A 15,181-nucleotide genomic window follows, 5' to 3' on the forward strand; every position below is an offset into this window, starting at 1 on the left:
GCACTGGCTGTCCTGGACTCACTTTGTAGACTAGGCTGGCCTCGAATTCTCAGCGATCCACCTGCCTTTGCCTCTCAAGTGCTGGGACTGCAGGCATGCGCCAGTGTGCCTAGCCTACCTCTTACATTTGAACAGTGAGTGACACGAAGTCTATGAAAGAGATAACTGTGAAGAGGTCCTGATGTAGCTGGCTGCCCATGATCCAAAAGCCCCTCTAAGCAGCCTCTGCCAGAAGAAGAGTCCCGAGTCATGACTGCAGCCTCTCCCCGTCCCCCTAACCCCTTTCTTGACATCCAACCAAGCTGAGAGGCTCCAGGGCAGTGGCACCCCCCAAAAGGGTGGCCCAGCCCTTACAGAACACCTGGTTATACTAGTTCAGGGTGTGAGCTTCTGATGTCCCAGGTACAGAACAGGAACGCTGCCAACACCACACGACACTAGGGTGGCCCTCATGGCAATAGCACCAAGGTCAAAAGTCCCTCGACTGAGGACGTGGCTGGCCCAAGGTGAATTGCACTGCAAGACGCCATTGTGAGAACAGCTGGCAGCTGATTTTGATTACACAGCAGCAGGCGGTCAGCTGTCTCCTGGACTCTCATCCACCTGCCCCTTCCTCATGTGCCAATTCTAACTCATACTGCTAAGGAACCTTCCAGCTAACATGGACTGGATATCTACAGAGCAGAATTTCTGCTTGGGCACCACAAGAGTTAGAGATTAAGCCCTGACGTGCCTACCAATGCTCTGAATTGACTACATGAGCTGAGAGGCTATGTAACTTCTAAGCTCTTTTTTCATCTGAAAAAAAAAAAAATGAGGATAGCAGCTGCATCGGTTTCATCCTGCAGTGAGAGGGTTAAGTGACAGAACGCCTGGGAAGCACCCAGAGGCTGCACTGTACTATATAGGGGGAGCTGAGATCCCCACAAGGTACCCTGGGCTGGCACCTTATGACCAGGCCCACCATAGAGAGGTGGGGAGTGTGATGGAGAACTCACTCAGACCCTGCTAGCTCCCCTTGTGTCCACCTCTGAAAGGCTTCGAGAATGGGCACCACGGCCCATCTTCCCTGGATGCTCAGTGAAGTGCTCCCAAGGTGCCCGCGCTGACCCCGTGCTGTCCAAGACACCAAGGCTTGATCTCTCTGAACCTCACTTGCTACACAAGACTGCACCTGACACCCCTGTCCCAGGGCTGCTGTCAGGAGTGACCAAGTGGAACAGACACAGCAGGTCTGTCACGTCTGGCCCTCAAGCCCAGCTCACCATGAGGCTCCTGCTCCCTCACAAATGACAGGACCCACTTGTTTATTCAAAGTCTCCTCTTGTGGTAAAGAGTCCCTAAACAGAATCAGGGCACCATACTGAGTTTTCTAACCAAATAAAGAGTGTCCAGAGAGGAGGTGCCGTCTTCTAAGGGAGGACGGAGATGCTTTGCGCTCACGTGAGAGAGCAGCTATTTGCATACGACCCCTATTCCCAGCTCACCTTCTCCAGTTCCTGCAGGAACACCTGAGCCACCCAGGAGGCCCTCTCAAAACAGGCAACCACCTCCTCCTCCCGCTCAGTCAGGCGGATGTGGGAGGCGATGGAGTTGGGCAGGCGGTCCAGGGAGAGGCCTGCAGGAGAAACAAGAGACCCTCAGACCTGCCCTGCTTACGCCTGGACCCCAGGCCCTTCCCCATGGACACAGGGCGGGTGCATTTGAGGGAATACATGGTATGGAGCAGCCGGGGGGGGGGGGGGAGGCTGGGGTCCATGGAAGAGGGGGAGCTGAAGCAACGGTGGTGTTAGCAGCGGCCAGAGCAGGCAGTGACCCAAGACAAGGCTCTGAGGCCCCACGTGGTGAGTCCTACTGTGCCAACCTTGCTCATCCTTGCAGTACAAAAATCAGTCCTGTGGAGCCTATTGTCCACTTCCGGGGAGTTATCTGTGCTGACAAGCTATCTGCTTGCAGCGGACATCCACTACTCTAGTCTTATCTTTTGGCAGCAGCATTCCATGTTTCCTCTGACAACCCCTCCACGATCTCAGCATGAAGATGCAGGGACAGGTTAGGGGTAGGGACACAGCCCAATGTGAGCCCATAGAAATCAGTACCATGGCTGCTCCTCAGCTCGCTGGCATTGTTAAGCATATGCCAGAGGCTAGCCTGAAACGCTAGAGGAAAAGCCGTCTAGGCCTGGGGAGCTAGCTCAGCAGCTCAGAACATTCGTTGCTCATCCAGTGGGCTGAGGTTCCACTCCTAACACACCGTCATGGTGTCTCACAACCTTCTATAACTCCGGTTCCAGGGGATGGATCACATGCCCTCTTTTTACCTCAGTGGGCATCAGGCATGCATACGGTTCATAGACATACATGCAGGCAAAGCATTCATACACATAAAATAATAAACAAATCCAAAAAAATGTTTTTAATGGCTAGCCAGACTTGGTGACACATGTTTATAATCTTAATGCTTAGGAGGCTGAGGAAAGAGAGCCATCAATCTAAGGGCGACCTGCGTCAACTTACTGAGACCTCATCTCAAGAAAACAAACAAACAAAAGAAAACCCAAACCAACCAAATGAAAATAACATCCACACAGACAGAATATAAATGACACTTTCTCAACTGCATGCATTCAAATGATTAAATTTTATATTGTGTTATTTTCTTTACCACAGTTAAAATGTATATAAATTAATAGGCATATAGCTCCAAGGGCCAAACAAAAGTTAATAAATCTATCTTCCAAAGACAGAGAAGGAAAAGCATTGTCGGACAAACTGGGGGTGGAGGAGAGGGAAAGTCCACACGGAACAGTAACCAGACATGACAGGAAAGTGCAGATTCCAAACACAGTGTGCTGCTTTCTCTGAAGCTCTACCTACAGGAAATGTTCAAGTGTGAGCATTCTTTTTCTCCCTTCCTTCCTTCCTTCCTATCTACCTTCCTTCCTTCCTCCCTCCCTCCCTTCCTTCCTCACTTCGCTTTGTCAAGGTCAGTTTGTTGAACTATTTCTGCTACTTGCAGCTAACACAGACTTGACTTGAGAATGCTGCCCTTGGGACGAGGGTTTCCCAATGGGCAGAACCAATGTGCGTCTCACCTGTGTGTCCCCCATCACCTATGTGTAACAGATGCCGAAGACACCTTATTTACGGAGTGGACTGGAACATGGTCCCCTAAGCCCCACCCCTCTCCAGGCTGCTGCACTTCTCCAGTGGGTGGCTGCAGTGGCCTTCTACCTGAGGTCTCACTTGGCACTAACCGCACTGTACACTGCTTCCAAGGGGACCTTCCCAAAGTCCCCAGAGGTCTTCCTGCTACAGAGAAGGTCTAAACTTCACACCACACCCTCCAAGACCCATCAGGGTCACCTCTCCAACCTCTTTTCTTACCCCGCCTGCTTCATCCATCCTGATGCGCCTGAGCTGTTCTTCCCACGTCGGTTTCACCACAAGCCCGGGCCGTTATGGATCACCTTCTGACCCACTGAATGTCTCCTCTACCCTGCGGTCCTTCCAGACAAACCCGCTGTCCTCTCCTCTCAGCCCTGACTTATATGCCTCCTGCCTCACTATTTCTTATATTTGTGTTTCATATGATTTCCTAAGTAAGTGATAGGCACCTTCTAGCACCGGCTTAGCGGTGTTCAACTGTCGCCTACCTGGCACACAGTAGGTATCAGACAAGCACAGGCTGTCTGGGTGGAAAAAGAAACCCAACCATGGTTGACAGAGGACAAAGTGCTCTGCAAACACAAGGGAAGGAATTAGCACTGTTTTTCTTGGCTAGATATCAACACATACAGATTCGGTGTGACCTTGCTCTCTTGCCAGGCTGGGGTGTGACCATGTCCAAAGGCTGGGAACCTCAGCCTGGGTGAAGGTGGCAAAGTATGTGAAGGCCATGGCTCAAAGCCGAGTGTCAATATGGTGCCTACCAAATGCCTCGCTGCTACGGAGAGCGGGGGGCTCCTCATTCTGGAGGCCCAGGGAGGAGGAAAGAACAAGAAGGCAAAGCCAGGCTCCATGTCCTCTTCCCTAGCTGGTCCAGACCTTCCTCCTCAGGTGTGCTGCCTGTCACCATGCAAGAAAGAGGGACAAAACCAAAACTGTCCAAACCAGCCCAGAGGACTAGTAACAGGTGACAGGTCATGGCCAACTCCAAGAGATAGAGTGGATCTGCTCCAAGGTGGCTGTCCTAAGGTCCCCGGAGACGTACTGTAGTGGACTCCCTTCTGTACACTTCTGGGTCAGGCTGCTGGCTCAAGTCTCCCATGGTCTGGCTCCTGCAAAGGTGAACTGAGGACACTGGTGTGGGGCCTCCACTTTTCCTGTGCTACCTACCTCCTCCCTGAGACGTCTGTGGTGTTTAGTATAGACGGACAAGTTGATGACATCATCCTGGCCTCTGAGCACATCTGTAAAAAGGACTTTCTAGACTGGGTAAACTGAGGTAGAAAGACCCCCCCCCCCCCCGCAAATGTGGTCAGGGCCGTTCTATGGGCTGAGGTTACAGAACAGTAGTCACTCTTGTTTCCTGGCTGGGACTGTCAAGGGATTTCTGCTCCAGCCTTAAGCTGGAGTAAACCCTTTCTTCCGTGAGTTGCCTTTGTCAAGGATCTCTCTCAGCAATGAGGAAGGCAGCTAGCTAATCCCTTCTCCCAGCATTAAGTTCTCTTCCCTCTGACTCAGCAGAGAATGCTAACTGCATTTCCCATTTGTGTCTGCTTGTTTGGGTGGTTCTGCAGTGGACCGCAGACTGACACATCCTAGGCAGAGCTCTACCAAGGTTCTAAGTCTCCAGCCCCATGCCTCACCCTGTACGGTCACCAAGCTATTTCTGATTGATCTTTCCAGCCCAGTGGCAGCTCAAAGCCCGTTGTTTAGAAAGTGCATAGAAAGGAACAAACAGAAGCCAGCAAAGTCAGGCATGCCTGCATGGAGAGGCTCCTCCTCCATTAAAAAACAAAACAAGACAAAACAAAACAACAACAACAACAACAACAACAAAACAACACTCATGCCGGGCATGGTGGCGCACGCCTTTAATCCCAGCACTCGGGAGGCAGAGGCAGGCGGATCGCTGTGAGTTCGAGGCCAGCCTGGTCTACAAAGCGAGTCTAGGACAGCCACGACTACACAGAGAAACCTTGTCTTCTCGAAAAACCAAAAAAAAAAAAAAAACCAAACAAACAAACAAACAAAAAAAAAAAAAAACCACTCACTGAAGAACTAACAAACTATGGCACATCCCTGAGGCTTTCTTCTCAGCCAGCCAAGCCTATTTATGAGTTCCAGCCCCTGTCTCAAAAAAAGGTAGATAGTTTCTGAGGAATAAGACCCAGACCCTCTGGCATGCACGTGCATCTGCAGAACACGAAAGGCACACATGTGCACATGCACACAAACATAGACACACATGGATACATGCAATATTCAGACTGATTTCTTAGAAAGTATAATATTCAGGGCGGTAGAGATGGCTCAAGTAGTTAAGAGCACTGGCTGCTCTTCCAAAGAACCAGGGTTCAAATCCCAGCACCCACACAGCAGCTCCAACTGTCTAACTCCAGTTCCAGGGGATCTGACACCTTCACACAGACATACACGCAGGTAAAACACCAACGCATATGAAATAAATAAATCTTAAAAAAAAGAAATTCTCATATTCAAAGGAAGCAATCTGTCAGAAGGTGCATACCATACAATTTCACTTCTCTGGCGTCCACCATACTAATGAAGAAGAATCAGTGGTCCCCTGGGGTAAGTGGTGAGCGTCAGCTGGGAAGGGTTAGGGTAGAGGGAATGTTCTACTTCTGCGTTGGCTATGTAAGTATTCACACTAGTACAAACCATCAAATTAGACACTTACGACCCGCACGACCTCACAAATAGGAAATTTTACATGAAAACATCGAGATGATGTCTTTTTAAAAAGAAACAAAAAATGGAAGTCAAGCAGATATATTCATTGAGGTGATCCTCTCTGTAAGATAACTTTTTTTTTAGTTTATTTTTATTTTATGTGTATGGGTGGTTGGCCTACATGTATGCCTGTACAGCATGTGTGCGCCTGGTGTCCAGGGAAGCCAGAGAGGGTGTCGACTCCCCCGGGACTAGAGTTACAGATGGTTGTGAACCACCATGTGGGTCCTGGGAATTGAACCTGGATCCTCTGGAAGAGCAGTCTGTGCTCTTAACCACTGAGCCATCTCTCTCCAGACCCTGTAAGATAACTTTCAATATCATGAAAACCAAGAAGATTCGCAGAGACTGACGTCCTTGGATCTAACTACTCAGAAGGCCCACTTCCCTGCCCAGTGTTTGGAAGCTGACACCAGCCCTGACAGTTCTCCCCTTATTGCTGAGTCCTTCTGCACAAGGAGCCAAACAATGGCTCAGCACTAGGTCCAAGTGGAGACATGCAGCTCTTGAGCCCACTTCCAAGGTTCCTGGTGGTTGTGGACCAACCCTGTGGTCTGACCAGGAAGTAAATAGCTCCCAGGAAGTGCCAGGCACTGCTTCCTGTGTCACACTGGCAGATGGGGACTTCCTGTGAAAACACACAAATCAACAAGCCAGGGAAAGGCCCCTTTCAAAGGAACTCATGGGCTCTGTGTGTCTCAGGCCCATCCCTGGGCTCAGCACCAGGCTGGCCCTGGCTCCTTCTATGCAAGCTGACTCAGCACATCACTGCAGCAGGTCTTCCAACGAGGCCTGCCCTTCAAGCCTGGGGCCCTGGATACACAGGTGGAGCCAAGAGCGTTCCTCTGCTAGGAAACTCCCTTTCCAAAACCGTAGCACTCTCCACCCACCCACCAGTGAAAGACGACCCAAAGATGTTTGATCTTGGGTTTACCAAGCCTGGGCACTGGACAATATTATATTGTCAGGGGGAGGGAAAAAGAAACACAATTCATTCTTTAACCTAAAGGTCTGGCGGCAATGGTTGTCACAGATCACACTCCAAAGTGGGCAACTGTGAGAAGAGCAAATGGTACAAACAGTAGGAAACAGTATGGCACAGCTAGTTAGCAAGTAACGTTTGAAGCTCCAGGATCTCATGATCTGCCTCTATGAACAGACTCAAAAGAACTGAACCGAAATCTGGGTCCTGCAGAGATTTTTGTATGTACAGATTCGCAGCACTATTATTTATAACAGTCCGAAGGGGGAACTGCTCCAAGCATCCATTGATAGATAATTATACAACATTATCAGCCGGAAAAAAAGATAACACTATGTAATTCTAAGTAAGCGAATTCAAGCTCATAGAGTTAAAAAAATAAAAGGATGGTCACCCAGGGCTGGGGGAAGAAAAGAGGAAGTACTGCTTGGTGAACACGGGTTTCAGTTTTGTAAGAAAAGCAGTTCCAGAGGCTGATTGCACAACACTGTCTAACCAGGGCTGAAGTGCATGCTTAATTTTTCGTTGGGTGTTTTGTTATTGTTGTTGTTGTTCTGTTTTGTTTTTTGAGACAGGGTGTCTGTACCCCAACTTGCTATGCAGCTGCAGATGGCCTTGAGCCCCTGGTCCTCCTCCCTCTACTACTCAAACACTGACATCACAAAAGCTCTGCCATGCTCAGATTTTGGAATTGTTATGATATCATATCTGTGTATTTGATATTGGGGATTAAACCCATGGTCTTGCTAAGCCTGACTCTACCACCAAATATATAACCTACCATGTGTATTTGTGTGTGTGTTTTAACAATTATTATATTGTCTTTTGGTCTCATGTCGGCTAGGCTAGCCTCAACGATGACCACGAGCTTCTGGGCCTCCTGGTTTCATCTTCCGAGGGCTGGGGTTAGAAGCATGTGGTACACACCCAGTCTTCTGTGTGCTGGGGAACACACCCAAGCCTTCGTATGTGTTAAGTACTGTATTTTCAGACCATAAGATGCACTTCCCCCCCAAATTGGGGGTGTGTGTGTTAGGATGCGCCTTATGGTCCACAAGCCTTTGTATATGTTAAGTACTGTATTTTCTGACCATAAGATGCACTCACCCCCAAGTTGGGGGGAGGGGGTTGGGATGTGCCTATGGTTCACAAGCCTTTGTATATGTTAAATACTGTATTTTTGGACCATAAGATGCACTTCCCCCCCAAATTGGGGGGGGGGCTGGGATGTGCCTTATGGTCCGATTGCCATTTTTACTGTTTTTCTTCTTTTACTGCTCTAAAAACTGGGTGCGTCTTATGGTCAGGTGCATCTTATACAGTAAACATTCTGCCAATTGAGTTACATTCCTAGCCCTAACATTATTTTTAAAAACTAATTATTTTTATTTTATGTATATGAATGATTTGCCTGTGTGTGTGCGTGTGCGTGTGTGCGTGTGCGTGTGTGCGTGTGTGTGTGTGTGTGTGTGTGTATTTGTGTGTGCCTGTGGACACCAGGAGAGGACATCAGATCACCTGGGACTGGAGAGTTACAGGTGGCTGTGAACCACCATGTGAATGTTGGGAGCAGACCCAAGGTCTTCTGCACCAAATTCTTCTAAGTCTCTCCAGCCCCTCATAAAACATTTTTGAAATAATTTCAGACAGGACCTCTGTGATGCCCAAATTTGCAAAGCTCCTGCCTGCTTCAGCGTCCCCAGCTGCTGAGACTGCAGATAAGCACCCCTGGGCCTTGTAAAACATTACCTCTTTACAACAGGTGTCAAAGCATAGCTTATGGACTTATTTCCACTTTCCAAACGTCCAGATAAGTCTGTAAGGAAAAGTGACTAGAAGGACACATCTCAAAATGTTTATGGGGGGAAAGAAGCTGGAGAGATGCTTAACGGTTAAAGAGCACTGACTGCTCTTCCAAAGGACCCAGGTTCAATTCCCAGGACCCACATGGCAGCTCACAACTGTCTGTAACTCCAAGATCTAACACCCTCACACCAATGCCATCTTGCCTTCACTACTGCAGCCAGTAGAAGACGCGTCTTGAGCCTGTTTGGTGTCTCTCACCCCAGTTGGCATGTAGTGCACACTTGGTGGCCAGGCAGTGAACACGCTCAGCCTTGCCTCCTCTCTCACTAGAAGCCAGCCTCTTAACTCTGGGGCCCACAGCCTGGGGCCATGGCAGCAGCAGCAGCCCCTCCCCACAAGCGAGGCAGCCTACACCTTGGGAAAGACGCCAGAGCCAACACCTAATTCCTGCCATACCAGGGCAAAATACAGCAAAACAAAAACTAGATACGCTCCCAGGAGCAGCTGGTGTTCTTTTATTTTTAACAAGCTTAATAAGCCATACAATCCCTGATGAGAACAGAATATCTTAGGATCACACGGGCAGAAAGCGAACAGAAACAACCACCATCGTCACACCTAAAGGCAGCGCTGGTCCTGAAGGACCTCCACCCCCATTCCCAATCCCACCATGGATGGAGCACCGGTGATGCTCAAATTAGGAAGCAACAGGTGAGATCTGGAAGGCTCATGGAGAACGAAGGCCTAGAGAAGCAGAGGTCTCTATGTCATCTGCATGCTGAATGGACCACAGAAATGGGAGGTGGCAGGCCTGAAGAGAGGGAAGGAGGCCAAATGGCCTTCTGAGTTAGATGATAGTAGCATTCTGGTGCCAAAACACCGCAGGCCCAAGATGTTGAGAACAGGCCTTGAAGCATCATAGGGCTGGTTAAAACCCCAGGGCTTAGACCCACAGAAAAGAGGGCAGCTTGTTACCAGAGGCCCACAGAGGTATGGCACTCAGGCCTGTGAAGGGAACATGGACTATGGAAGACTTTATGGCAGGGCAACCCTGGGCCAAAACTCTAGGACACCAACCAAGATACCTGAGCCTCCCTGCCAGCCCTCTGCTCCTAATGCCCTCTCCATGGGACACCTGGCCGCCAGCCCATTTGTCTCACCCCTCCAAGACTCAGCCACTGAGCTCTGAGGAGGTGTGGTTCCTTCCTCCCCCCCACTTCCCAGCGAGGCATCCCCCCACTTCCCTGGGTTCAGGTCATTTTGCTAGCTCACTGGCAAAGGCTCTACAGTCAGGCAGGACCTGTCACCTCCCTCTCCCACAGTGGCTCAAATGTATTGGTACTCCTTGAACATAAGGGATGAGCTCCCCAGCTGGAGTCAGAGAGAGCTGGGCTGTTTCAAGTGTGGCGTGGGAGGAGCCATTGCAGCCTGGGCTCCAGAGCCCTGGCTTCTATGCCTTTCACCTACTTTGGTACCCGCCCCCATAACCTCTCTGTGAGAAGTCATCTCTACCAAGCAGGTAAGGGAACTGCTCCCCTGGACTGGGCCAGATGGACGAGAACCTTCCCCCAGACGCTTTCTCCCTATGAGGTTGTAAGTGCTGGGCCTGAAATAGACCCAAGGACTTAAAGAACAGTCGGTGGCCCGGGGTTTCTCGTCCCTGGATCCTATGCCAGTTGCCAGAGGCCAATAACCAAGAGTCCTAGGGAGCCACAAAACCTGACAGAATCCCAAAGATGCACATTAGAACTCCACCTGTTTAGACTATAAGGCCATAAGAAGGAAGCTGTCCAGTGGGCAGAAGGAAGGCCATTCTTTACAAACTGCCCCCTCAAATGTCCAGAGGGCTGAGAACTAGGACGGCGTTTCCCATCAAACAGGCCTGAGGTCAGAGTGCACGGCTATGAGCTGCAGACCAGCCTTCTCTGGGGCTTTCTGCTTCCTGGTTTTTTGTTTGTTTGTTTTTTTAGAGACAGCAGACTTCAGTGATGTTAAGACATACCAAACCAAAGATCGGACAGGCAGGAATGGCACCAGGGAGCTCATGTCACCAGTCTGACAATTCTTCCTTCCCCCTGGAGCCACAGCACACAAGACAGGCTTAGCTCACCTGCTCACTGTCCCCACGAGGGAACGGGCCCAGCTGTTCACCCCTTGGCATCACTAACAGGTGCCAGCTTAATGAACTGCTGGCAGGTGATATTTTCTTAGTGGGATGTGGGTCAGAGACCTCAAGAAACAAGACTAGAGGCCAGACCCCTGAAGGAAGGAGCGCACGGAGCGGACAGATTAGGGTGAACACACTGCAGAAGGTTCCAAGTGAGCTTGGCGGAGAAGAGACGCTATAAACTGAATAACCCAGGGAGGTGTTTGTGTGGGGATCACCAACCTGTTCAAATGCAATGTTGGGGTTTGTGCATGAAGTTAAAAAGGAAAAGGGCATGACCAGCAAGGACAATGGACTCAAGAGAGAGCAAAGCGACAGAACCCAGAAATGACAAGTCTTTCTCACAGAGGTGTTTTACTTTTCTATTTTAGTGGAGGAAATGTATTTCTCTGTTTTGTTTTTTGTTTGTTTGTTTGTTTGTTTGTTTTTGGCTTCTTTACACACAGTGAGAACGACTTAGTTCTCCCCTTTCACCTCATGAGTCCCAGGGACTAAATTCAGATCACCAGCTGTGGCGGTATGAATGAGACTGGCCCTGAGCCAGGATTAGGAGGCGTGGCCGTGTTGGAGGAAGTGTGTTACTGGGGGTGGGCTTTGAGGTTTCAAAGCTGGGCCCAGTTCCTCTCCTCTCCTCTCCTCTCCTCTCCCCTCTCTCCCTCCCTCCCTCCCTCTCTCTCTCTCTGTACTTGTAGATAACAATGTAGCTCTTAGCTACTTTTCCAGCACCATACCTGCCTGCTACCATATTCCCCCACTGTGCTGACAATGGACCAAGTCTCTGAAACTGTAAGCCGGTCCTCAGGTAGATGCTTTCTTTTATTAAGAGTGGCCTTGGCCATGGTGTTGCTGCATAGCAACAGAACAGTGAGGAAGACCTCTTGCCTAACGGCAAGAGCCCCAACCCACTGGAAATACCACCAAACAAGAGGCCACCTTGCCAGTCCTCTCGTTTCTGAATGAGCCTGATGTGGACAGCGCCTCTTTTTACCCTTAGAGAAGTCGAATGGTCACGTATTCTGTGTCCTATAGACATATATGTGTCATACATGCTGATCTTTAAGCAACAGAAACGAGGACTAGTACAACCACCCCTCTTCTCAAGGTCCCCAGTTGAGATTTAAAGTTGGCATCTCTGCTTCTCTGGGAACCAGAGCCCCAATGTGAGAAGGAGGTGTAACTCGTGTCCTTATGGGATGCTCTGAGGGTCACTCGCCAAGTCCCTCTGCCCCAAAGGGAAAGAGGGATTAGCTAGGTATGCTCTTTCATCTTTGAAGACGGGAAAGGAGGGACCAGAAACTTGTCCTGACCCCAGGAAAAGAACAGCAGCTCACATTTGGCCCCATCAAGTCTTCCAGGCTGAGGCTCGCTCTAACACAGAAACTCTGTTCTCTCCCTCTTAGCTAGGGGTACACTGGGTAGCAACAAATGGAACTGCCACAAGCTGTCCTCAAGCTGAAGTCTAGGGCCGCAGAGGTGTTTGCAACGGTTAAAGGACTTTTTGTGCAAACACAAAGACCAACGTTTGGATCTCTAGAACCCACATAAGTGCCTCTGCCTCCAGGAATAAGGCAGGAGCAATTGAGGGTGAGCCCCAACATCAACTTCAGAGCCCCACATACATGTAGGATGACGACCCACATATACGCATTTCACACACACACACACACACACACACATACACACGGAAAAAGAAGAAAGCTATAGCCTGATATCAGGAAATGCTGGAACTGGACCGGGCTGGCTTGTTTAGAGGTCACCCTGAAGCAGAAAGAGGCAGAATTTTAGAGGCTCCTGGGACATGGAGGATGCCAGTCACAACAGAAGCTAAGTAATATTCTGGGTAAATGGCTTCCCTTCCATAAGCCTCAGTTTTGTTTTGTTTTGTTTTATCTATAACACAGGGATCTGGTGTAACTCCTTTCCACTTACGATTCTGAGTACTAAGCCAGAGGTTCAAATCCCATGCTATGAGCTCAGGCAGGAGCCACCTGCTGCAACCTCAGCTCCTCATACGTAACATAGGAAGAAGAGAGTACTAACTCAGAGGTCTGCAGGTTCAGGTGAGGTCACGCGTGACTTGGAGTGAGGCTATAACAGCTATTATTTCATTATTCTGTGAGCTCGGAGCTCCTGCTGTCACTACCCTCATGTTCTCACCTGAAGCCTGTCCCACAACCAACTGTCCCCCTGTCTCCTTTTGTGCCCTCTGGGTGAAGGAAGAGGCCCACCAGATCCCACTGACACAGTTAAGTCAGAGCATGCACACACTGATGCCTTGCGCATGGCCTCTAGCACACTCAGGCTCGGGCAAACCCCAGCATGCCAAGCAGCAGGCGTGGTCACTGCAACAGGACAGGGAGGACAAGCAGAGAGGAGTCAGGCGATAGGCTGGGGTGGGACACGTGCACTCACTGAGGGACGGGGGAGCCAGCACAGCCTGCAGCCGAGCAGCCCACGGGAGCAATGCCGGATCCTTACCTCCCTGGCAGGACCTCTGACCACCAGCTGGAGGCATGCTGGAGAGAGCAGAGAGCAGGACACAGAGAATAATATGTACTGAGCAAGGCTGACAGGAGAGAGGACTGAAAAGGAACCCCCAAAGAGGACATTCAGCTCAGGATATCCCAGAGACCCCAAAGAGTTGAGCCCCGAAAAATGAGCACTTCCCAAGACTGGCCTCCACGGGCAGAGGGAGGTGAGAAAGCAGAGGAGGACCCTACCAGGTGGGCACTTGCCCGCTATCCCACCTGTCCAGGGAAACTGACTTGGTTGGCAATGTGGACTTAATAGGGAGGGGACTCAGGGATGTTGGGACCCAGCCCGCCAGACCCAGGTCCTCCCCAGGAGTCACTGCCACTCTTTGAGGACCTAAGCCCACAGAGGACTGTGTCTGTGTTAAGAGAGGGAGGGAACACACACATTTCCAGTGCCAGCACCACACAGTGGGGGTTCTGTTTCTCGCTCCAAATGGGTACATTTGTGCAAGGGACATTTCTTCTCCAGGCCTCAATTTACCAATGTGGAGTACCACCTCCTCTACCAGGGTCAGGCACCCAATCGCAATCCGAGTACAGGTGGCTTTTCTAGACTTTTCTCTGAGGGTTGATTTTACTGGAATGGAGAGATGTTCAAACAGTGCTTTCTCTCTCCTCTCTCTCTCTCTCTCTCTCTCTCTCTCTCTCTCTCTCTCTCTCTGTGTGTGTGTGTGTGTGTGTGTGTGTTTAACAACACAACTGGAAAACAGTCCCCTTCATGAAACTTTTCTCACTGACCCTGTCCTCTGAGTTTCTTCTAAAGCGTTTTGTCTCGGGAGGGTTGGGAACTCCTCAAGGACAGGAAGTCGTCCTCATCACTGGATCTCAGCAGCCCCTTCTCTCCTCACAACAGGGGCCCCCCACAGCTGGAGAGTAACAGATTGATCCTAGCAGTGTCAGTCAGTAGAGCAGGCCTGACAAGAGCAGGCGCACCCTCTAAGGTTTGCTTGCCCTGGTTACACAGCACAGCTGGTCATGAGAAGCCTTGAGGGACTGGCATCCCAACCTCCTTTTACAAAGAAGTCAACTGAAGCCAAGAAAGGTGAAGAGGCAGTTTGCCCACGGGCATTCAGTTTGGTAACTATACGTCAACAACTAGTGACAGAACCTGAGTCCACAATCCCTTGAGCACCAGGCTGCCCTGTGCCCTGAACAGCACTGTGTAGCCGTGGCCTGGGGTTTCTATCTGGACACTGCCTTGCAGGCCCCATCGCCAACATGCTGCTCCCTGCCCTGTGATGCCAGCCCGCTCTAGACACCTGAGACCAGAGTGGGTGGAGGCAAAGAGTTGTGCACAAATACCTTTGATGACGAACGCCTCTGAGAGCAACCGCATCTGGTACAGGGGCTTGCTCTCCACGGATATGTCATCGATCCCAGCCCGGGCATACATGCTGACGGCGTCCCGGTAGGAGCCCTCCACATAATGCAGCTTGCCCAGGATCAGCATGGCCTCACACATGTACTGTGGCTAAAAGGACAAAGATGCGTTAGCAGGCTCTTGCTCCGAAGCTCCCATCCCTCTCCAACTGAGCCGTAAGCCATGATTTGCCTAAGACTCTGCTCGAAACTTTTGTTCCTCCTCCAGGAAGTCTTCCATGATGCTTGTGCTCCACCGCCTCCATCGCTGCACCCACAGCCTCCACCGTGGCTCTGAGCGGAAGGCTTAGAGTGTCTCTCATTGCTTCTTGCTGTGACTTCAGGGAGCTGTAGGGTTGCGCCCTGTCTTCTCTCTCTCCTGCAGCCCTCATGAGGCTCTGAGCCAGGCTGACAC

The 15,181-nt window shown here is 50.4% G+C and overlaps 1 protein-coding gene across 4 annotated transcripts in view; it reads right to left on the reverse strand.

The window, feature by feature from the left end:
* The window catches only part of Ttc7a (tetratricopeptide repeat domain 7A), a 103,665-nt gene that overhangs the window by 77,269 nt on the left and 11,215 nt on the right, over positions 1–15,181 (reverse strand). Inside the window, exons 1-4 of one of the 4 annotated variants that reach the window (XM_051158844.1) lie at positions 14,710–14,832; positions 13,589–13,611; positions 13,352–13,389; positions 1,488–1,618 (exon numbers count right to left, since the gene is read on the reverse strand). In XM_051158844.1, coding sequence (XP_051014801.1) covers positions 1,488–1,618; positions 13,352–13,389; positions 13,589–13,611; positions 14,710–14,832 — 315 coding nt within the window. Of the gene's footprint in view, positions 1–1,487; positions 1,619–13,351; positions 13,456–13,588; positions 13,612–14,709; positions 14,879–15,181 lie in introns of those variants that run through there. The other 3 variants (XM_051158757.1, XM_051158673.1, XM_051158587.1) reach the window with 3 other exon arrangements.

Source organism: Acomys russatus, chromosome 1 (genome assembly GCF_903995435.1).
Source record: "Acomys russatus chromosome 1, mAcoRus1.1, whole genome shotgun sequence".
Lineage (NCBI taxonomy): Eukaryota > Metazoa > Chordata > Mammalia > Rodentia > Muridae > Acomys > Acomys russatus.